Below are 22679 nucleotides of genomic sequence, written 5' to 3'. Positions count from 1 at the left end.
CACCCCTCCTCCTCTCTGTCTCTCTCTGACCTGAGATCACTGTTCACAAAGCTCTTGGCCAGCAAACCGGAACATCTGCCCCCGGGGGGACGGGCAGGTGATTTAGCAGCTGCTGCAGAGGCTCCTGCTCTGACAGAAACCATCAGTGGGAGCGAGCACGTCGCTGGGGGCTCCGGAGGGGGAGGCCGATCAAAGGCCAGGAGCTGGGGCAGAGAGAGGAGCCTGACTCATCTGTCCCCTGCTTAACCCCCGGGTCCCCCACTCCCCGGCTCGGCCTTGTGAAGTCTCAGGAACCATAAATAAAGGGTGGGTCCAGCTGGGCCCCCCGACTTCCCCGAGATTAATGTGAGCCGGGGAAGGCGAGCGGCAGCCCCGGGCTCCGCGGGCCGGGAAGCGCTGTCTGACCCGGGCTGTCTGGTTTGTTTCAGCTCCACGAGTACAAATCCTCGTCCCACCGCATCTTTCGGTTGAACAACATAGCGAAAGCACTGAAGTTTTTGGAAGATAGCAACGTAAGTATGCGACCCATCTGGCCAGCAGGCCCTTTCCGGCAGCTGCAAGGATCGCGTGGCTGAGTGCTGGTCCGGAGAAGCGTGGAGAGGGAGCCCGGGAAAGGCCTACAGACCAAGTTCAAAGTGAACGGAACTCGGCTAACCCGTCTGTTGGCGAGGCGGCCCCTGCCCCTCACCCCGCCCCCCTGGGCCTCCATTGGGACACAGCTCCCGTGGCACCCCACGTGGCAAGGGCGGGACGCTCACGGGGTCTCGGCTCTTTAGAGTCAGGTGACATTTTCCCCTCTTTGACTAAGAGTGCGGTGAGCCCGCAGTGTGACCCCGCCTCCTAGAACCCCGCATCAGGGCAAAGTGCAGGGCGAAGTGAGCCAGGAAAACTTACAAAATCCTCCCCGCTTGGATAGAATTTTCTAGACTTTCATTCGCTTTTTCTATGTTTTGACGCTGCCTGGTGTCTTCCATGAGGCGGGTGGCCGAGAGGGATGAGGTATGGAGTGCCCCAGGGAGCCTCCGCGGGCAGCCCGGTGAAACACGCCGCTTGCCCACCGTGCGGCTTGGCCAAGAAGCCATTCACTTGGCGCCCCTGGCAGCCGGCAAAGGAAGCTCGGATTGGCTGAGTTTAGCAGGAAAGGGATGTATCGAAAGCATGCTGGGGAGTGCACAGAGTGACTGCAAAGCTGGGGGGACCAAAGACAGAACTCAGGGATGCCAGGCGCCCACTGAAAAGCTCCCCACGCCCCCCATCCAAGTGGGCATGGCCGCCCCGCACTGTCCCCACCGCTGCTGAGAGGACATCACCGCCCCGGAATGAACTCAGTGTCGCACATTCAGAGCCCAAGGCCGGCTCCCGAGCATCAGTCCCTGCCCACACCCCGGCTCCCGGGGTGGCCACGGAGCTTTGTGAGGAAAGTGCTTCGGGTCTTGAATGGGGAGGTGCCCTGCCTCCCAGGCTGTGGGAAAGCCCAGGTACAGGAGGGGTTTCAGATGGCGGCGGCCAAAAGCTCACACAGTTCACAGCAGCATCACTCAGAAGAGCCCAGAGGCGGAGGCAGCCCAAGTGCCCATCCGTGGAATATTATTTGGCCATGAAAAAGGACCGCTTACCCGTACCGGCTGCCACCTGGATGGGCATGGGAAACATTATAAAAGATGCCGGGCTCAGAGGACACCGTGTTCCATGATCCTGTTCCTAGGCACGCCCAGGACAGGGAGGTCCCTGGAGTCGGGAAGTGATTAGTGGTCGGTTAGGGTTGAGGGGACGGGGGCTCAGGGAGAGGGAACTAGAGGACAGGGTTTCTTGTCAGTGGGATGACGATGTTCAGAAATGGACTGTGGTGATGCTGTGCTTACCTGTGAACACGTTAAAAAACCAGCGAATCGCGTGCTTTAAGGGGGTGCATGGGATGGAGTGTGACTTCCCTCCCCCTTCTGTCCCCTGAGGGTGGCTTTCACATGGATAAAGGGTGTAAAGGACCAAGGGGAGGACCTGACAGACAGGCGGCCTGCAGCGTCTTGCAGATTCCTCTCTGATCTGCGGCTGGGGTTTTGTTTGCAGAACAACATGACTAAGGGCCGTGGGCCTCGTTCTCACCTGGAGGGCCGGTTTAAACGCACATGGGGGGCGCCCTCCCAGAGCCTCTGATTCAGTAGGTCTGGGGCAGGATTTGTGTTTCTAAGGGGTTCCCAGGAGATCAATCTGGGGTCCACACTTTGAGAACCATTGCCTTCAGAACCATTGCTAAGAGCGTCATTCTGGGGTCAGCAATTGAAAAAGTAGATGATGGCCTAAGGGTTCCTCAGACGGGCAGTTTAGCCAATCAGTAGGCTATTTGTTAATGATGCCGAAACTCCAGGTAGCAGCCTTATCCGGCACACTGTGTCCCATCACCCATTCGGGTCATTCTCGTTCCCATCGGGGCCCACGATGGCCAATGTCATTGCTCTGTGTTTGTCCACGGCCGTGTTCAGTCACAGGCGTGAGGGTGATAGTGTAGCATGCACAGACGGCCGGGCTCTCACCACCTGTCCTGGGAAAGATGGCCGACCCTGGGCACGTCCCGTCTGCCCCCTCTGGAATTCCCTCACCTGAAATACAGGGCTCATCGACGTACGTGCGTGGAGGGTTGGTGTGGGGCGAACTGCGGTGATACTTTCAGGAGCTTAGCCTGGTGTCTGCGGGGTAGGTCCTATGTAGGTGATGATTAAACTCCTCCGCACACTTCCGCATGCTGGGCCCTGAGAGGCGGCCTTGGCAATGCTGAGCAGGGCAGGTGACAGAGAAACAGGCCCACGAGGGCATCCGAAAACCACCTGTTTTCCTCGTACGTGGCACCCCCGCTAAGCTCATCCGTTGCTTCCCTTCAGGTAAAACTGGTTAGCATCGACGCGGCAGAAATAGCGGACGGCAACCCCTCCCTGGTTCTTGGGCTGATATGGAACATAATTCTCTTCTTCCAGGTACGGTCATTGCCTTTCTGTCACGCGCGGCAGCACTCTCCTCCAGGCTGCTCAGGGCCAGCGGCATGGAGTGGGGCCAGACTGAGGCGACTGTGGGATTCAGTGTCCGGCAGGTTTTGACTTTTCTGTTCCCTGAAAAAGAACCGGAGGACTCCGGGAGCTAAAGATTTGAGTCCCCGTGATTTTAAAAGCGGTGAGAGCTCTGTTCACAGAAGCATCTATCCATCCTCTTGGGAATGGAAGAATTAAATATTTACCTCGAAAAAATAACTTCATTCTAAAGCAGCGGTTCTCAATCTGTGGGTTGCGACCCTTTTGGGGGTCGAATGACCCTTTCACAGGGATTGCCTAAGGCCATCGGAAAACACATATATAATTACATATTGTTTTTGTGATTAATCACTATGCTTTAATTATGTTCGATTTGTAACAATGAAATTGGGGGTCACCACAACATGAGGAACTGTATTAAAGGGTCGCGGCATTAGGGAGGTTGAGAACCGCTGTTCTAAAGTGTCACAAGAACTGGGGAAATACTTCCAACGATTGAACGTGGTAGAGTTACGCTCCCAGAGTGAGCTGTGCTCATCAGAGATGAGTAAAGGCCCGTCCGAGAGACAGCAGGAGGAAGGGGCGCGTGTGGCAGAGACCTCCCACCCGTAGCAGCGGCAGCGCCTCCGTGGAAATGCAGGCTTAAGGGAGGGAGGGCGGGACGTGGCCGGGCTGTGAAGGCGGCATTGACAGTCACGCTCGCGTCCTCCCCCGGAGCAGGAGCTGCCGCCTCGCCTTCTCACGCCCCTCGGTTGAAATAGAGCGCGTGGCGCATCACTGGACCGCCCTCCCGAGTGAAAGTGACCCAGAAGGTGGCGACGGGCTGGGGGTGGGGCTCAATGCTTCTGTTTCAGGGAGGGACGAGCCCAGACAAAGTCTGGATGTAACCAATCAAGTTCTAGGTGAGCCTTGAATGTCCAAAACCAAAGCCTCTCTCTCTGAGCCTCAGTGTCCACATCTGGGAAAGGGGGGCCATGGTCATAGGCGTGGTGAGCGTGCAGAGCTGCTGTGAGGGAAGCGTGCGGGCAGCTGGCGTGCTATCTACAGGCTCAGTTACTCCCCGAGAGCTGCCGGGATCATCATCCATTCATGTCGTACCTGTCTGTTGAGTTTCCGCTATGTGCCAGGCTCTGGGCATGCCCAGTCCTCAGCCATGACCTCTGGGATCACAGATGAGTCCGCCACATCTCACAGAGCTCTCGGGGCAGGCCGCCCTCCGGGTGTGAGCAGAGAGCTGGGAGGGCACCGCGCAGGGGCAGTTACCTGGAGGGGAGAGGGCCGTGAGGCAGGCTCCCAGCGCAGCGTCAGCCTACGGGAAGTGACATCAGAGCTAGACCAGTGCCCTCAGACTTGCTGTGCACACGAATCGCAGGTGTGTGTGTGTGTGTGTGTGTGTGTGTGTGTGTGTGTGTGTGTGTGGACTGCAGATTCTGACTCTGCAGGTCTGGGCAGGGCCTGGGCGTCTCCCTTTCTCCCACGTGCCCCGTGATGGGAGCCACCTTTCGAGTGGCCAGGAGTTCAGTGATGGCCGGAAAGGGACCTTCCGGCAGCAGGCCCCGGAAGAGCACAGGCAGCCAGCTGGGAGAGTGTGCTGCCTTCTGGGAGCCAGAGGCACGATGGGAGAGGACGGGGAGGCGGTCAGGATGACCTGTGTGCGGAGCCGGGCCACAGCTAGAGAGACTCGGGGAGAGGTGACTCCCCGGTCTGTGTCACTGCGTGCGCTGCCAGGCACGTGCAACGGGCAGGCCATCACGCGTGTGGCGTGGCCCCGACACGGCGTCGGGAAGGAGCCTCCCATCTGCGTGAGCTGCTCCCTCCACTTGGGGCCCCCGGGGTCCCTGGGGTCAGACGAGGGTTGGCTCTGGGTCTGTCTCCGGGTCTGAAACAGTTCTTTTCCTTCCAGATTAAGGAGCTCACGGGCAACCTCAGCAGAAACTCGCCACCGTCCAGCCTGTCGCCGGGCTCCGGGGGCACAGATTCCGACTCCTCGTTCCCACCCACACCCACGGCCGAGAGGAGCGCGGCGCTGTCCGTGAAAGACCAGAGGAAGGCCATCAGGACCCTGCTGGCGTGGGTGCAGCGGAAAACGCGCAAGTGAGCCACGCGCCCGCCCAGGCAGGGGAGCAGGACCTCCCGGGTGGGCGGTGGAGGGGGGCTGGCGGCCATGAAGTTGGGCGCCAGTTCCCCGCGGGCTGCTGCATGGAGCCTGCCAGAGCGGGTTTTGTGCACAGAGAACTGTATTTGCAGAATGTGGTTCACAGAGAGCTCATGAGAGGATCTGACTACAAAGCAGAGGGGCTGCCCCCGCGTTCAGCCCCACAGTGGGGCTCTTGGATCCTGATAGCACGTACACATTTCTTACCAAGGGCCAAGGTGTCGCTCAGTCTGCACCCACTTAACTAGTAACAGTAAAGGCTGCAGCTGATCAGAGTTAGGTTTGGCCTTTCCAAAATGCACACCATGAATTGGAACCAAGTTCCCAGCCTCTTGTTTGACCCTGCGCGGTAGCAGGCCAGGCCTTTTAGCAGTTGGGTGTCGGGCCTTTTACTGGCGGCGGCTGACAGCCCCTGGGCCTCTGGGCTGTGGGCAAGGCTGGGGAGAAAGCCAGGCCACGCGGGGCAAAAGCCACCCCAGCTCAGGGCCACCTCCGCTCTGCCGAGCACACGCTGGGTGGGATCCTGGAGAGTCGCTTTCCCCGCCGGCCACAGCTGCAGGATGGTCACTTACCATCCACTGCCTGGCAGGGAGGTTAGGCTGAGATGATAGAGACCCCAGGAAAGGGCCTGTGTGGCACCAGCACGTTAAAGCACTGCACAGAGATCCAGTCCCTTCTCCCCATGCACGGGGTGAACGGTGAAGGAAAAAAGATGGGAGTGAGGCTGGGTCTTTGGAGTTTTGGTTGAGGGGCAAAGCACGGTGGAGTTGATGAATGTGAACAGTCATTACCTGTTGTTTAAAAAGAAATCAACCCCATGAACCAGATCATGGTTTGATTCCCAGTCAGGTCACATGTCCATGTTGCAGGCTCGACCCCAGTAGGGGGTGTGCAGGAGGCAGCCGATCAACATTTCTCTCTCTCATCCATGTTTCTCTCTCTCCCTCTCTCTTTCTCTCTAATAAAAATAAATCAACCAAAGAATCAGGGTGATGAGGAAGGGAGGTGTCCTTGGGGTGATGCCGCAGTCGGAGTCTCCATGGCTCCCGGCCGTGGCTCCAGGCCTCTGAGCCTGTGATAAAATGTCACGGCGCTTACACCGCCCGTGAAAAGGAAGCTGGGGAGACCCACACGGCCTGGAGCGCCATTGACCGTCTGCCCTGGCATCAGTGCCCTGCTTAGATACTCCGGGGCGGACGGTGCTCGCTGCTTCCCAGCTTCTTGTGAATCTTAATGGTTCCTAAATGGAAAAGGTCGGGCTGTTTGTTTCCCAGAGAACCCGGTGGCCATGGTGGGGAAACTGGCAGGTCTCGGATGGTTCCTAAAGGAAGGGGTGCCGCAGGGTCAGCTCTCTGCGTCCCTCACATACGACGTTAGCTCCACTTAGTGGCTGGCTCCCAGTGCTGCCTACGTGGCCCATTGGGTGTCCGCCTGCCATGGCCACTCTTGGGGTTCAAGCTAGTATTCTCTGCAACCGCCACCAGGAGGTCACAGTGCGGTGATCCCTGTTTATCCCTGAGGAGCCTGAGGCCTGGCAGGGACAGGACTTGCCCAAGGCCACGGCCAGGAAGCCCAGAAGGGCAGCCGGGTGTGCAAGGGGACTTTCTGGCTCCACCGTATTACACAGCACATGCTGTCTGCTGCTCTGAATGTCACTGATAAGATGAGCGTTATAACGTTGCTCCTCATCTATCTGGACGTCGGGGAACACGAGGTCCTTCCTGCGTGGCCTCCTTGTAGGATGCGTACCCTCCTCTTCCATTTGTCCAGAAGGGACATGTGATGGCTCCCTGTGGCTCTCTGGGGCTCGGGGCTCAGGGCGCCCGGCCTCGTGCGGTCCGCAGCTCCCAGCCGCACTTGGAGGCCCGAGGCTGCTGCGTGCTGAGCCCCGTCAGTGGTGCTCTTTCCTGAGCTGCTGGGGCCGCCCGCTGCCTTCCCGCAGGTACGGCGTGGCGGTGCAGGACTTCGCGGGCAGCTGGAGGAGTGGGCTGGCGTTCCTGGCTGTGATCAAGGCCATCGACCCCAGCCTGGTGGACATGAAGGCGGCCCTGGAGGACTCCATGCCGGAGAATCTGGAGAAGGCTTTCCGCATCGCGCACGACGCCCTTCACATCCCCAGGCTCCTGGAGCCGGAAGGTAGTGGCGGCTCTCGCGCTCTCTTCCTTCTTAATGATTCTCACTGCCTGCATCGCACATGCTGTCCGGGTAGAAAATACAGAAAAATCCAATGACGATGTTTTTATAACGCCTACGTTCCTACTGCTGAGCTCCTGTCTCCAGTGCTTTTCTATGCATTTAACTACATTTTTAAAAAACATAATGGGATCATGCCGTGTATGCATGGTTTTGTCTCTCCTTTTTTTTTACTTGACATTTTACTTTTGGCGTAAGTGTTTTGCATGGGGCTAGCGTGTCTTCATTACCTATTTCTATCGGGCATCGCGATGTTTCCGAGGCTCTCCTGCCACTGGTGCACCCTGGGCTGTTGCAGAAACAGTCCTGTCTGCATCTCACTGAGCATCTCACTGAAGGAAGCCCAGGGCCTCTCAATTACCCTCAGGACCAGGCCCGTCCGTGTAGCGACGGGTTGGAAAGGACACGCCCCTCCACGGCACGTGGCTCTCACTGTCAGATGGGCTTCCCAGTGGGCCAGGCTAGTGCGGGGCTCCCCCAGCAGCGAGGTAGGCCCTGGGTGACCGGACCCGCTGACAGAGCTGCCGGGAGCTGGCGGCTCACAGTGGCGGGACGGAGGGGAGTAATGGATGACCTTGGGAATAAGGAGTCCTGGGTTCTACACTCAGGCCCCCCATTCACCAGCCTTCAGTCCAGTAAGTGTGAGGCTCGGGGCTCAGGGCGCCCGAGTAAGATTGCCCCTCTCGGCCTGATTTCCCTCCAGTGTGAGATGGGAAAATCCGCGGCGGCCAGGGGATCCCTCACACTGGGCGTCCTGCATGGGCCTCTTTGAGGACCGCATGTTGACGTGTCCTTCTAACACCCGTGTCTCTCTTAACAGACATCATGGTTGACACGCCGGACGAGCAGTCTATCGTGACTTACGTGGCACAGTTTCTAGAACATTTCCCGGAGCTGGAAGCTGTACGTTGGTTTTCCTTGCCTTTAATTCTGAAACTACGTTTCCACCCACTGAAGCTGGGGCTTGGGCTGTGTTGTTTGAGGAGGGGGAATCATCAAAACTTGATCTCAAGCCCCTTGAGCGTTGCCCTGCCCCACGTTAATTTCAAAATCACGTATGACGTGTATTATGTGAAACGCAGGACGGGAAGTTAGGCAGCTACGCCTCTCGCAAACCTCTTCACATGCCAAATTACGTTAAGGTTATAAAAGATGCTCACATTAACATGGGTGACTTAGTTGATTTTTTAGGTGTCAGAACATTTTAGCAGTCTACCAGATTTTATCAGAGTGTGAAAATTTATAAAAGACAATGTTCAAAACACACCTGTAACAATTTTTTTTAAATGTATTTTTATTTTTTCAGAGAGGAAAGGAGAGGGCCAATCCCCTTGCATCAGGCCTCTAGTATCCTATCTAATAAAAGAGAAACATGGTAATTAGCCGTACCTCCACTACCCTTCCCATGGGCTAATCAGGGCGATATGCAAATTAACCACCAACAAAGATGGCGGTTAATTTGCATACGTAGGCACGAAGCAGCCGAGCAAAGACTGAAGGCGGCTCTGGCCGGAGCGAAGGCCTGGGTCCCAGGTGCCGGAGGAAAACCGGTGCCGGCAGCCAAGGGAAGGGAAGGCCTATTGCACGAATCTTTTCATGCAACAGGCCTCTAGTATCTATATAATATAAAAGCCTAAGCGACCATTCAGCCGATATCTGTGACGCACACTGACCGCCATAGGCAAATGCTCAATGCACAGGCATGGAAACATGGAACAGACTGATGAACCTCAGAAGGAAGGGCAGGAAGAGATTAACCAAAGATCTTATACGTATACTAGAGGCCCGGTGCATGTATTTGTGCACCCGTGGGATCCCTCAGCCTGGCTTGTGGGGATTGGGCCAAAACTGGCAGTCGGACACCCCCCGAGGGGTTCCAGATTGTGAGAGGGTGCAGGCTAGGCCAAGGGACCCCACCGGTGCTCGAATCTGTGCACCAGGCCTCTAGTATGATATAATAAGATTTTGTAAATTTCCTAGTCCATGACTAAACTCGGGGATACTTAGCCCTGAGCCCCTAAGATGTAGGCAAAGTTTGAAATCAACTCAATCTTATGGTGTTTGTAGGGGTCACAGCCAGGATTCAGCAGTTCTGACACGTGGCTCTCCCCAGTGCTGCAGACGGGGCAGGGGAAGGAGAGGTGGAGCAGGATGGGACCTGAGAAAGTCCCCCTGCGTCCCAGATCATAGTGCGTCACCACCGAACAGTCCATACACATCCCCAGGGGACCACAGACAACAAGCCCCCACTAACCTAGGCACCATCAAACTGTTCCTTGGCAGTTCAGCTGAGTGTAGTTCATTTCAGCAGACATTCTCTAAGCCCTAGCCATCCATGTACCAGACACTGTGCCCAGCTTCTGTCCCCGTATATGGTTTATGTTGGTTATGTGTGCCATATGCACTTGAAAAGAATGTGTCCTATGCGCGGAAAGAATTCACATTCTTTAAGTAGCAGTTAGGTCGGGTTGGTTAATGTGCTGTTCTCACACTCTATGGGCATACTGCTATTTTTTCTTCTTTCCCTGTCAGTGAGTGTGAGAGAAAAATGTTTAAAATCTCCAACTCGTGATTGTGGGTTTGTTTTTCTCAGCTCTGTTGGTCTTCGCTGTGTGGATGCTGAAGCCATGCTGTAGACGCACACACGTTTAGGATGGGTGTATCACCCTGGTGACTCGGTGGTTGTAGTTTTATGCAGGTTCTTTCTTTCTCCGGCAGGGTACTTTGTCTGATGGAAATATGTAGCCACAGCGGCTTTCTCATGCTGTTTGCACGATAGGTCTTTTTCCTTCTCTTTCTTTGCAGTGTGTGTGCGCTAATATTTAAACACATCTCTTATAAACAGTTTGTCGTCAGGTCTTGCTTTCTGTCCATTCTGACACGAATTAGCATGTCATTTAACTAGTGTGTTTTTCAGCCATTTACAGAGATTTCGTCTACCATCTTGGCTGTTGCTTTCCACTGGTCCTGCCTGTGCTCTGCTCCTTGGTTCTTCCTGCCTAACCTTTTTTGGATGATTCAATTATTCTTTTGTTTCCGTTTTAGCTCCACTGTGGGCTTTTTAGCTACCTCTCCTTGTTTTATCTTCTTAGTAGTTGTTCTAGGGCTTATAATACTCATCTTGAACGTACCTCAGTCTACGTTGAATTCCTATTATAACACTTGTAGTAAAATGGATTTTTTATATATTTTATATATGTAAACATTTAATTCCACTCACTTCCTCTCCATTCCTTTGTGCTACTACTGTCATTTCCCTCACTTCTCCATATTCTAATCCCAATACTTTGTCACGTTTTTGCTTTAAATAGTTAGGAGGCTTTTTAAGAAAACTTTTTCTTTTTTTTTATATTGACCCTATATTTACTATTTCAGGCACTTTTCATTCCCTCCTTCAGATCCTGGCTTCCCTCAATGGTCATTTCTCTTCAGCCCAAAGGACTGCCTGTGTGTTTCTTGTAGCATAGGTTAAACAGTTATTTCAGCATCTTTATCTGCTAGTTCTGATCTTGGCTCATATATGGGTCTGCTTCTAATGACGGTTGTTTCTCTCCCTTATGGGTCTCATTCCCCTGCTTCTTGGTATCTTAACATTGTTTCTTTTATGTCAGACCTAGTGTATACATGAACATGCCCTTCCTCTCCCCCACCCCCAAGAATGTAGTCCTTTCCTAAACAAGGATTTGCAATGAGAAACTAATCGCTTTGGCCTTCCCAGGACTCAGGAAGGGATATGGTGCAGTTCTATTTAATTTTGGCTTTCTGGTTTCACATCATTTTAAGATGAGGTCAACACACCGATTCCACCAGTGCACCGGGTGCCAACCACAGCAATACCTCAAGGTCGCTCTCTGCTTTGCATCCCTGCCCACAGCTGTTTCTTACTCAGCAAATGTCCCCATGTGGGAGACTTACCATACTGTCAGGAGATTTGGTTTTGCATTTGGGGTCCTTTTAGATTCGTACCTGCCCACACAATCAGTGAAGGGTGGCTGAGCTTTCCTTATCTCAGGTGGGTCAGTGCTCTTCTTGTCCATCCCCAGACCAGGCAGTGGCCCACCGAAGCTAACAGTCACCTGTCCTGTGTGGCTCAGAGGTTGTACGTCAACCTTGGAACAGGAGGTCACGGTTCGATTCCTGGTCAGGGCAATGCCGGGGTTGTGGGTTCAATCCCCAGTGCGGGTGTGCAGGAGGCAGCTGATCAGTGATTCTCTCACATCAATGATGAGAGAGAATCATTGATCTATCTCTCTCTCCCTCTCCCTCTCCCTGAAATCAATAAAAATATATTGGGAAAACAAAGCTGAAAATCTTTCTCACTTAGAAGGGCTCATCCTACTTACAGTTTAGTGCATTGAGATTTCTTTGTATCCAGAGCTGGGAAATGCAGTCTTTGTGAAATACTTTGGCAGAAACAGTAGTCCTTGGCAACCATCTACACGTTAGTTACAACACTGAGCATTTGCTCCAAAGCCACCTTCCTGCTCTGGGCTGTGCCCTTTGAGAGGGGGATACGTTGTACTTCAAGGTGCTGCTGACACCCTGTTGCCCTGTGTTTGTCCGCAGGAGGATTTTGTGGATCCAGATAAAGATGCCCCAATCGAGTCCACCTTCGTCCACATTAAAGAAACGCCCTCGGAGCAGGAGAGCACCATCTTCTATGTGACTGACGACGGGGAGCGGGCCTACACCGTCAACCACGACACCAGCCACCCGCCCCCCTCCAAGGTCTTCGTCTGCGACAAGCCCGCGCACGGGAAGGACTCCCCCCCGGGCGGCGCTTCTGGCCCCACGCCGGCAAACAGCCCCACCGAGGTCACACAGCAGGGCGCAGACTGGGACACCCTCGGGGCCCCCGGCAGGACCTGCAGCCTCAGCGAGCTGCCTCCAGAATCTTCCATCTTATCCAGAAAGGACAACCTGCGGTCCAGCTCCCTGCCGGTCAGGAAAACGGTGCACTTTGAGGCGGACGTCTACAAGGACGCCTCCTGCAGCAAGGACCCCGTCCACGGCCAAGACTGCGGCTTCGAAGGCGGCCCGCGGGGGACCAAGGACTTGTGGAAGCAGGATGGGCACGGCCCGGAGGTCGCCCAGGAAAGGCCGGAGGCAGCCCCGGACCAGGCCCCGGGCGATGACTGCCCGGCGGACGGTCAGACCGGCCCTTCTCAGACTCCCCCGGGCTCTGCCCCCCGGAACAGGGCCTCGGAGCGGCCGGCCAGCCCGGGCGAGGAGAGCTGCCCCCGGGCGCGCCTCGGAGAGGAGACCGTGTTGGTCGACTCCTCGGAGATCAAGGTGACGCTGCAGACCGTCGAGGCCATGGACGAGGAAGACGATTTCGAGGGCATACCCCTGAAAGCCTCCAAATTTAACAGTGACCTCGTCGATTTTGCCTCTACCAGCCAGGCTGTCGACGAGGACCCCCCGCCCGCGGAGGACGGGCCCGTGGAGGCGGAGGCGGAGGCTGCGGAGGAGCAGGCCGAGAACCGGGGGAACGGGAGAAGCACGTCCTCCCCCAGGATGGAAGGTGCGGACGAGCCCCTGGGGAAGCCCAGACACGAAGACCACAGCCGTGTGGTGGCCCCAGAGGAGGAGCCGGGGGGCAGGAAGCCAGAGGTGTATGAAAAGGCGAAGCGCAAGTCCCCGCGGCCCCCGCGCGGGGAGGAGGAGGCCGAGGACCCCCCCGCGTTTGAGGGGGACTTGCCCTCCAACCCGCCCAGCAGCCAAGTGAGCCTGGAGACCCTGGGCAGCCACAGCGAGGAAGGCCTAAACTTCAGGCGCTCCCCGCCCCTCTCCAAGGTCTCCATCATCCCGCACGACCTCTTCTACTACCCGCACTACGAGGTGCCCCTGGCCGCCGTCCTGGAGGCGTACGCGGAAGGCCAGGAGGATTTCAAAGCCGAAGACACGGACTTTGTAGACCCGGAGGACTACCTGTCTGACCTGAAGCAAAGGGAGGAGGAAGACGAGCCTGAGGCCTCCGAGACCAGCGGCAGCTTCGGGGGTCTGGGCGAGGACCTCCCCCGGCCCCCCACCCAGGAGCCCGATGGGGACCAGGGGGCACGGGGGGCCAAGCCAGCCTCGGGCCCTCCCCCCGCTCTGGCCCCAGAGGACCACCAGCAGAGGGAGGCCACAGCCTGCGCCCCTGTGGAGAGCCAGCAGGTAGGGGCCGCCCCCTGGGGAGTTCCGCCTCCAGAGCTCAGCTCCTGCCCCGGCACAGCCTCCCTCCCAGGGCCCCACCGGTCTTGCGGGCTGGATGGTCTCTCCCAGGAGAGGTGCGTGTTTGTGATTCAGGTTTGGGTTCTGGAGACCCCCTGACAGGGCCTACAATCGGGAGACGAAGGTGTGTTTTGCGTGGTAGTTTGGGGTGAAAGGTGAAGGTAGGGTGCACTGAAGCCCAAGGTAGACGACGATGCTCTGGCTCACGCAGTGGAGGGTGGAGGAATGAGCCGGCTTGCCGCCGGGAGGCCGAAGGAGGAAGGGGTCCGAGCAGCCTTATGAGGCACTCAGCGTTTAGGCCAGCATGGTCACTTGTGCTTATCGATTTGCCAGCTCTGGACAGGGGTGCACAGCTCCCAGGAGCACGGTGGGAGCTCCTATTGCCCTGGGAGTGGGGGGCACTCACTCTGTCCATCTTGGGATGGAGAAGAGGGCTGGATGGGTCCCCAGGGGCCCACTGCCATCTCCCCGTTTGCCCCCACGTGAAGGGACCTGACCCCAGTCCTCCACTCACCCTACCTGCTGTCTGCGGGCTTATGGGAGGCCACCCCTGTCCCAGAAGGCTCTTCCTGCCAGAAACCCCAAGATCCAGGGGTTAGAAATGTCCCTCAGTGAGCTCAGGTCTTGGGGTCCTCAGACTGGGGGGCCGTGACAGCAAATGGGGCTATTCTCTGGGTGGTTATGGGCCAAAAATCTCTCTTAGGACAAAAGACAGGGGACCGAGTGTTGGTGGGAAGAAAGCCCGTGTTGCCCCTCTGCCCCTCTGTGATACTTGGAATGGCTAATTAGGGGCTCAGCCCCCCGCCCCCTGCCCCCGGCTGGCCGAACGTGGCCTATGGAATCGCAGATGAGGCGCTCGATCCCCTCCGCTTTCCCTGCGGCCATTGCCGAAACTAGGTTGCACACCTGCTCGTGTGCCCAGCCAGTGGCCGGGTGCTTTGGGGTGGGGCTGCGGAGCCCTGGGCCGGGAAGGGAACCAGAACCTAGACTGGAACTCTGACACTGAGCTGGGCCTGCTCTGTCGACCCCGATCTGCTCCCTGTGCTCTCACCTGTCCACCGAGCAGTGCCCACTGCGCTCCAGCCCACCTTGTTGTTGGCCCCGAGTGCGGCCCTGGCCTTGACCCCTGTGGGTCCGCCGAGGGAGGGGGTGCAGCTCGGAGTGGCAGGGGAGGCCTGTGAGCTTTGCCTCTGGGCAGCCAGGACAGCACAGGAGGGAGCATCTGTCTGATGCCTGGCCCTCCTTGAAAAAAGGAAATTATGCCTTCAAGAGACCAGAAAATGGCAGGTTCTTCTAGTCTTTAAAAAAAAAGGTGTCTCCTCGTTTCACCTCTCAGAAAGGTACCACTGATGACGGAGGAGGGGCCGGAGTTTCAGTTGCCGAGGGCGGTTTACTCTCTGCACAGGCCATTGTTCTGTGGCTGCGCAGGCCGGCAGCTCAGCCCTTAGTCCACCTCCTGTGGAGCAGGTTCCTCCGGCCCCGAAGGAATTCTTGAGACACCGCTCCAACCGTTCCCACGCTTCTTGGTTTCAGTCGCGAGCACTGCCAATGGGTTTCAGAGTGTTGGCTGTAGACACGGCTCAAAGAACGTTCCTTATCCAGTAAGCGCGAGAGGTGCCCTATAATCCACCTCCGGCCAGGGCACAGGGAAGGGTCCTCCCACCAGCTGTACGTGTGTCTGTGTGTGCACTTCTCCAAACTCGGGCGACCCTGCACCCTTGGGCCCCCCTGGCTTCCAGGAGTCATTTCTCTGTTTAAGCGGCTGATGGTTGTGTGAAGGGTCCAACCATTGCCCGTTGTGAAGGACATCCTTTATAGGAAGCACAATCATGTTGTGGGAAGAGGTTGGTCATTATTATGCCCACTAGAGGCCTGGTGCACGAAATTTGTGTATGGGGAGCGGGGGTGGTCCCTTCAGCCCAGCCTGCATCCTCTCCAATCCAGGACCCCTTGGGGGATGTCTGACTGCCGGACATCCCTCTCACAATTCTGGACTGCTGGCTCCTAATCACTCACCTGCCTGGCTGCCTGGTTGACCCTAACTGCCCCACCGCTGTCGGCCTGATTGTCCCTCGCTGCCTTTATGTGCCGGCCTGATTGCCCCTAACTGCCCCCTCTGCTGGCCTGGTCGCCCCCAACTGTACCCCCCTGCCAGCTTGGTCGCCCCTAACTGCCCACCCCTGCCGGCCTGGTCGTAGGCAGCCATCTTGTGTGGGTGTGAGGGTCAATTTGCATATTACTTCTTTATTATATAGGACTTGACAGCCAAGGAAACTGAGGGTCAGAGAGATAAAGTCAGTCACTCAAGGTCAGAGAGCTGACTTGGTCAGGGTTTTAAACTAGAGTCTATGGACTCTAGACCTCCTGCCATTTCACTGCACCTGTCGGGAGCATTTGAACTCTGCACTGGGGACAGGAGTTCGGATGCCCCCCCTTCCCCGGCAGGCTGTGCTGGAGGGAATTCGTGGGAGAGGCAGAGTGAGAGGGAGGCCCCCTCTGGGCCTTGGATCCAGGTGCGGGATGGTGTCACCCACTCGGTATCTCAGCATGAAATGCTGACTTATATTTGGTTGTCTTGTCCTTAAGTCCCAGGAATCCCCAAGCTCAGAAAACTTAAGAAACGCTTTAGAAGAAAAAGTGATGGAAGAATCGGTCAGCAGCAAAAAAAAGGAAAAAAAGAAGCATGTGGACGACGTAGAAAGTTCAATGTTGCTCACCCCCGGGGCTGCGCGGTCCTCCGACGACCTGGATGAAGACCCTGGCTTCCACAGAGTCCCTTCCAGGTACTGTGTCGCGGTCTCCTCACCCGGGAGACCCAGCTAGAGAGAGAGAGGGTCTCTGAACCCAGCACATCGTTAGTTTCTGACATGACGGGGTCGGGGGGTAGGACTGGCAGCAAAGGAAACTTTGTAAGAAGGTCCGCTTCATACCAAGTTCGTCTGGCAAGGTGGCCGTCTGCCATAATCAGAAACCGACTCCTCAGCTCTCCACCTGGGTCCCCGCCGGCCCTCACCGTCGCCAGGACTGCTGACGAGCAGCACAGCGGGAAGACGGGAGCCTGCCCCTGCCTCCTCAAGGTCCCTGTGGGGGAAGGGCAGTGAGCAGAGACGTGGCTGGGCCGCGGGGAGGTGTGGGGTGTGCCGAGCAATGGCCGGCCCGGCCCGCAGGTGACCGCAGGTTGCGCAGTTAGAAATGGGACGTAGCCGTCTATCAGCGTCCTCCAGACTTGGGAGGGCTGAGCCGCATGGGGCCGGAGGGGACCTGTCACAGCTGTCACATGGAATTTGGACTTTAACACTATGGCTTCGCCCGGGAGTTTGGTTCTAAAGAGCTCAGGATGGTTCTTTTATGTCAGGGAGGATCATGAACTTGAACTGATGGGCACGAGGTGTGTAGCGTGCATCCACTCTGTCACTCCAGGGCCACCAGGTGGGCTGGATTTGTCCCAGGGAAAACATGGAACTGCTGACTTCCAGGGGACCCTGGCCTCTCCCCATTATCACTCCTTGTCACGGGGTCTCTGTTTGCCCTTGTGGTCAGGCATCTCCTATGCGTTTCCTCTTTAACTCCCCCGGCACCCCCAGAGGCAGGGGCTAGGATTGTGCCTCATGATGGCGGACAAGGAGGCTCGCAGCAGCCCTCAGCCTAGGACGCCACAGAGCTGGGTCTCGGACACAGACCTGTGGGACTGCACCACCACGTGCTTTCCTGGCCCCTCGTTGCCTTGCAGGGGAGCCATCCTGGCTGCAAAGGGAAGCTGTTGAGGTTTGCAAGTGGGGTGGTGAGAAGCCCAGACGGGAGAGCCGAGAAGTGGCTGGCAGATGCTCAGCCTCCCGCTGCCCTGCTTGGGGTGGGGGGTAGGGGGGGGCAATGGGAGACTGCTACCACCTTTGGCCCTGACTCCAGAGTCCCTCTCCCCGCCCCTTTCATGACTGTCCAGCAGACACCTATGTCTTAGCGTGGAGCTGGGCCTGCTGTACGTGCTGCTGACACTGTAGGCACACGGCCCGGCTGTCACCTACTTGATCACAGCCTGGGGAGGGGCCGAGGGTCACTTGTCAGGCCGCTCAGCTCCTCCCTAAGCACGTTAGTTCTCAGGGATGTGTGGGCAGCCACCTGTGATGGTGTCCACGAGGCTTGGGGACTTCCGAGGAGGTCAGTCACAGCGGGGTGCAGGCTCAGCTCTGTCCTCCAGGGCCTCCTAGCTGGAGAGAGAAGACGGCTCCTTCCGGTCTTCTAGGACTAGGCCTGGGGGGGACGCCTCAGGTGTCACGAGGCAAGTGGGGATTTCACGGTTTAGGCCTCAGAGGCAGATGGAGGGTCAGGGTGGCGTGGGGGCTGGCCTGTCATTTGCGGTGAGCGCTGAGGATTCTGCAGGATTTGGACCTGGGAGAGGGGAAGGCATCGCAGGTGAAGGAAACAGCTGGGCAGGCGTCTGGCACCCGGGCGCTCAGTACACATGGTGGCATGTGAGGGGCAGGAGGAGCGGTGGGCGTGGGGAAAGGAGCGGCAGGGCGTGTGCGGGGTGTGCTCCTGGGTGTGACTGAGTGAGGACCGCGGGGCCTCCTGGGGCCCGGCCAGCTCACCTGCTCCCTGCAGCGTGGATGGTGCTGAGTTTAAAGTCAGGACCTGGCCCAGGCGACTGAATGGGACTGAGCTCTGGGCATCTCTCTTCGCAGGATGCTTTTCCGACTGCCTTTTGGCTCAGTCACCACCTGTGGCTTCCTATTGGTCGAGGCAGAAAGGCCCGGGGTCCCCAGCCTGCTGGACCCTCGTGACCTGCCTCCCAGCTTCATCTCCGTCCACCTCAGGCACCCTGTCCCCTTCTCCCCACGCTCCAGGCACCTGGTGTTCGTTGAGGTCCTTGAATGCCCACCCCCTCATCCAAGTTCCTTCACCTTTGAGGACCCTCTGTCCCCTGCCTGTCTCCTGCCGTGCTGCTCCCTTGGGTCCATCCCAGCTTCACTTCCACTTCCTCCAGGCAGCCTTCTTGGATTCCTCCAGGCTGTCTTTGACCCGCCTTTCTATGTTCTCACGGCCCCTGCTTCTCTAATCACTTGTGGAAGAGCATGTTTACCAGGGCTCCCCGCTGGAGGTCAGCCAGCGCCCTGGGGGTGGGGAGGGCGCACCAGCACTGCCCGCGCCTTTAGCACAGCCTGGCTGCAGCTGGCATTCAGGAATTGTTCTGTGGGTGGACGAATAAAGGAAGGAACGTGTGCTTATAGGCAGTGGTTGGCTCCCTGGGGGGTGGGGCCTGGGCACCTGGCCCAGTGCCTGGCACCCGTAGGCTCTGAGGGTGCTGTGCGTGCTCGGAGATCCACGGTCAGGGAGCAGAACTTCGTCTCCTGGGGGTGGCACTGTGACAGCCTAGAGAAAGCATCTGGGAGCCGGGTGGGCAGAGTGGGAGGCCCCGCCCTTGGGGGGGATGCGCTTTTTGCTAGAAAACATCACAAATCCGGGAGAGAGTGCCTGCACCCGGGCCCTAGCGCTGCGCCCGCTCTCAGGGACACGGCACAGGGGCTCTTTTCTTTGTTGTTTCGTTCTGGTGCCGTGACACCAGCACAAACCAGCTCAGGCTCTGGGTGAAGGACAGGGCTGAGGTTTCCCCGAGGCCTGGCCGGGCGCCCCGCACCGAGCAGTCCCTGAAACGTACCCCGTGCGCAGGCAGGGCTGGCTGACATTGGCAGAGCTGCCGGGGGCGAGCGAACCGGGGCTTCGCTGGGGAATGCCTTCAGGGTCAGCTCTGCATCTGATGCCTTGTTTCCGGACCCCAGGGTGCCACACAGTCGGTCTCCCAGGAGGAAGCTGAGGTGACTGACTGTGCTGGCACGTCGACCGACACCCAGCATCTAGTTTTCCTGCGGAGCAGCCAGAGGGCCACTCTGACCTGTTACCCACCCCCAGCTTTGTGAAGTGCGGGGGGTGGGGGTAGGGGGGGCCTGATCCATTTTAGAGACGAGGAAAACTGACCGTAGACGGTCAGATCTATTCCACATCAGCCTCAAAGCCACGGCCAGGAAACCAGCCTCCTCGCGCATGAGAAGCGGGCGTCCAGCCAAGGGTTAGCCAAGCTGAGGGCAGGCGGTGCCTGGGACTCAGCCCTGGGAGGGTACGGGCACCAGGTCGTGGCCCAGGTCTGACCTCTGCTCTTCCAACCTTTGGGTGGACCTGCAGAGAGTGTCGGGCAGGCCCCAGACGTCGGGCCGCTGGGAAAAGAGAGCCCTTTCTGCTGCGAAATCCTGTGACTTTCGAGAACACGTGCTTTGCTTTCCGTGTGCAGTCTTGCTCGCTGTGTCTCACATCCATCCTGGTGTCTGCAGCCCTCTCCCGCCCGCGTGGACGTCCTGGGTGGAAGGTCTCGTCTCCCCCGCTGGGTCTGAAGTCGCGGTTTGCCTAATGCGGATGCAGAAGCTTCGGGAGGTGGGGGAGCCCCGCTGAGCCACGCGGAGCTGTTGGTGGCACCAATTCAAAACATGTGTTTATTTTTCAGGACTAGCCACAGCGACTCCAGCATTTACATTCGACGACATACTAACAGGTCTTTGGAATCGGTTAGTATGCGAATTTCTTCTTCTTCTGAGCGCCACTGCTAATCACTTCCTTCCCATCCTTCCTCCTCCCCAGCATGCAACAACTATGCTTTTGGATGGAAGGCAAGCACATTGAAATCTTGTTGTTAAGCACAGGCCAGTCGGATGTCCAGTCTGGGCCATAGGGGATGTAAATAAAGTGATGGTTTTAAAGCCCAAAGGTCTCTTTGTTATATAAGAACATGCACCCAGGGCCCCACCCCACCATTCCCAGAAAGAGAAGTCCAGTGGCAGGTGCAGCGGGAGAGGAGGGTCCTTGACGCTTGCAACAACGTGCCTCTGCTTGTGTTGGCACCCAGAGCACCATGGTCCACGGCCCTGACTCAGGGGATGGGGGCCCCAGTCCGGGGTGGCCGGGGGAGGGTGGAATAATGTGGAACATGGCTGAGCACGTGGCCTCGGGAACTAGGTGTTTACGATATTGAGAGAAGCGGGGCTCGGCTTTGCATGTTTAAAATCATTTTATTTTCCGTTTCAGAGATTTCATCCTTACTAATGGGGTTGCGGGGGTTTTGTTTATGAATTTCACTGTAGGATCATTCTAGCTATGTTCAGTTGAGGAATGCAGCCGATCTGGATGATAGAAGAAACCGAATGTTAACCAGGTTGGTGGCTTCCCTCCAAGGGTGGTGGGGTTTCAAAAAACCTCTTTGTATTTTAATTGTGCAGCCAACCGTCTGCAGAAGGTGGGGGCGGGGTGGCTATTCCCCGAGCGAGGCTTTGTCGATAACGAAATGGAGTCTGAGATAATGCCGAAGAGCCTCGCCGTCCGCGAGGGGATGAATGGGAACTGACGGAGAGCGGGAGGGAAGAGTGATATTAATGAGCAGAAAGCGCCGCTCCGTGTGGAGACAGGCGTGGGTCAGGCACCTGCCGCGAGCAGCGTGTGCTGGGGTCCCAGGGAGAGCCGGGCGGGAGAGGAAGGGACGCGATACTGGGAATGCTGCGCGCCTGACAGCCTGTTCCTTCTGTCGCCACTGCAGGTACAATACCCAGAGGCTCACTGAGCTGATTTTACAGTTTTATGGCATCAGAGCAGACATGAAGAGGGAGTGCAAACATGCCAGGATGTCCATGAAAGTATCTCTTACCGTGGAGAACCAGGCTAAGCTGCCGCATCGCTGCCCGCTTAGGGCCTAGGGAGCCGGGAAACCTCTAAGCCAGGCCTGCTCCCGGTGTCCGTGCGAGGCGCTGACTCGCTTCATTTTGCTGATCTTTTTTTAATATCTGCCACGGATTTGAATGGGCTTGGAAGGACTTACATGGTTGGAACGGAAAACCTCTGCCTGAATGTTCCCCTGCCCCCAGGAGTGTGATGCCCGGAGTCCCGCCTCTGCGGCCCCTCACCAGAGGCCAGACCTGTTCCCTCTCCTGCCGTCACACGGAGAGAGGAACTCACATTTTCCGTCAGGCTCGACACACTCCTGGGGAAACGGCGCTTAGCTTTTATGAGGGGGTCCCTCGGAAAGTGGAACCGGCAAGGTGGAGACGTGCAGTCAGTTTTCCACATTGTTTTTTTAAAAAATACATTTTTACTGATTTCAGAGAGGAAGGGAGAGGGAGAGAAACATCAGTGATGAGAGAGAATCGTTGATCGGCGGCCTCCTGCACGCCCCCTCCTGGGGATCGAGCCCGCAACCTGGGCACATGCCCTGAGCGGGAATCCAGCTGTGACTTCCGGTTCCCAGGTCGCTGCTCAACCACTGAGCCACACCAGCCGGGCAGTTTTCCGTGATTTTGAACATTTATTACCTTTGCAATAAAGAATATAGTTTAAATTTTCTCTAAAAACAGTTTTGAGAAAGAGAAAGCAGCTCTGTCCATTGTCAGGTTTCCGCATGTGAATCGCTGGGTTCCTAGGCCAAGGCCTGGCCTGGCCTGTCGCTGTGCAGGAGGCAGTCGGGGTGAAGTAGGGTTCCCTCTCAGAACTTCCATCACAAGCCCCAAAATGTCCCGGTGAGCTTCAAGTGAGGCTCCCAGCACCCCTTCCAACCAGATGTGAAAATTTGGAACCTCTGGGCTTTATCCACCAGGCAAAAGCTAAAGGTCACTTTAATGCTGCCTTCTGCGGGGGGCGGGAAAAAAAAGAAGAAAGACTAATCTGACCAAAACCAAATCTACCGTATTTGCCGGCATATAAGACGACTGGGCGTATAAGACGACCCCCTAACATTTCCACTCAAAATACAGAGTTTGTTATATACTCGCCGTATAAGACTACCCCCTCTTCCGCACACCTTCCACACACCAAATAAAAGGTAAAACAATATCAGATTTGATTTTAACATTTTAATTTACATTCAAATGCTTATGACATGCAGGAAAACTGTCACAAGGCTGTATGTAATCAAACATATACATAAAACAGTGCAAGTTTATTACCGGTAAACATACCGGTAATTCACTAAAGAAAACACACTCTATAGACTGGTACCGTAGATGCTTCTCAGGAACACAGGCAAGCAGCCCACAACCTAGAGGGACTGTCAATGATAGAAGAAAGAT

The 22679-nt window shown here is 56.7% G+C and overlaps 1 protein-coding gene across 1 annotated transcript in view; it reads left to right on the top strand.

Moving 5' to 3' along the window:
* The window catches only part of CLMN (calmin (calponin-like, transmembrane)), a 49865-nt gene that overhangs the window by 24682 nt on the left and 2504 nt on the right, over positions 1–22679 (top strand). Inside the window, exons 6-15 of the mRNA XM_015566698.1 lie at positions 429–512; positions 2877–2969; positions 4924–5114; positions 7118–7311; positions 8189–8271; positions 11935–13527; positions 16171–16367; positions 20075–20135; positions 20709–20779; positions 21158–21254. Coding sequence (XP_015422184.1) covers positions 429–512; positions 2877–2969; positions 4924–5114; positions 7118–7311; positions 8189–8271; positions 11935–13527; positions 16171–16367; positions 20075–20135; positions 20709–20779; positions 21158–21254 — 2664 coding nt within the window. The remainder of the gene's footprint in view (positions 1–428; positions 513–2876; positions 2970–4923; positions 5115–7117; positions 7312–8188; positions 8272–11934; positions 13528–16170; positions 16368–20074; positions 20136–20708; positions 20780–21157; positions 21255–22679) is intronic.

The sequence above is a fragment of the Myotis davidii genome, unplaced genomic scaffold (assembly GCF_000327345.1).
Source record: "Myotis davidii unplaced genomic scaffold, ASM32734v1 scaffold443, whole genome shotgun sequence".
Lineage (NCBI taxonomy): Eukaryota > Metazoa > Chordata > Mammalia > Chiroptera > Vespertilionidae > Myotis > Myotis davidii.
This window is presented reverse-complemented; position numbering and strand designations above follow the sequence as displayed.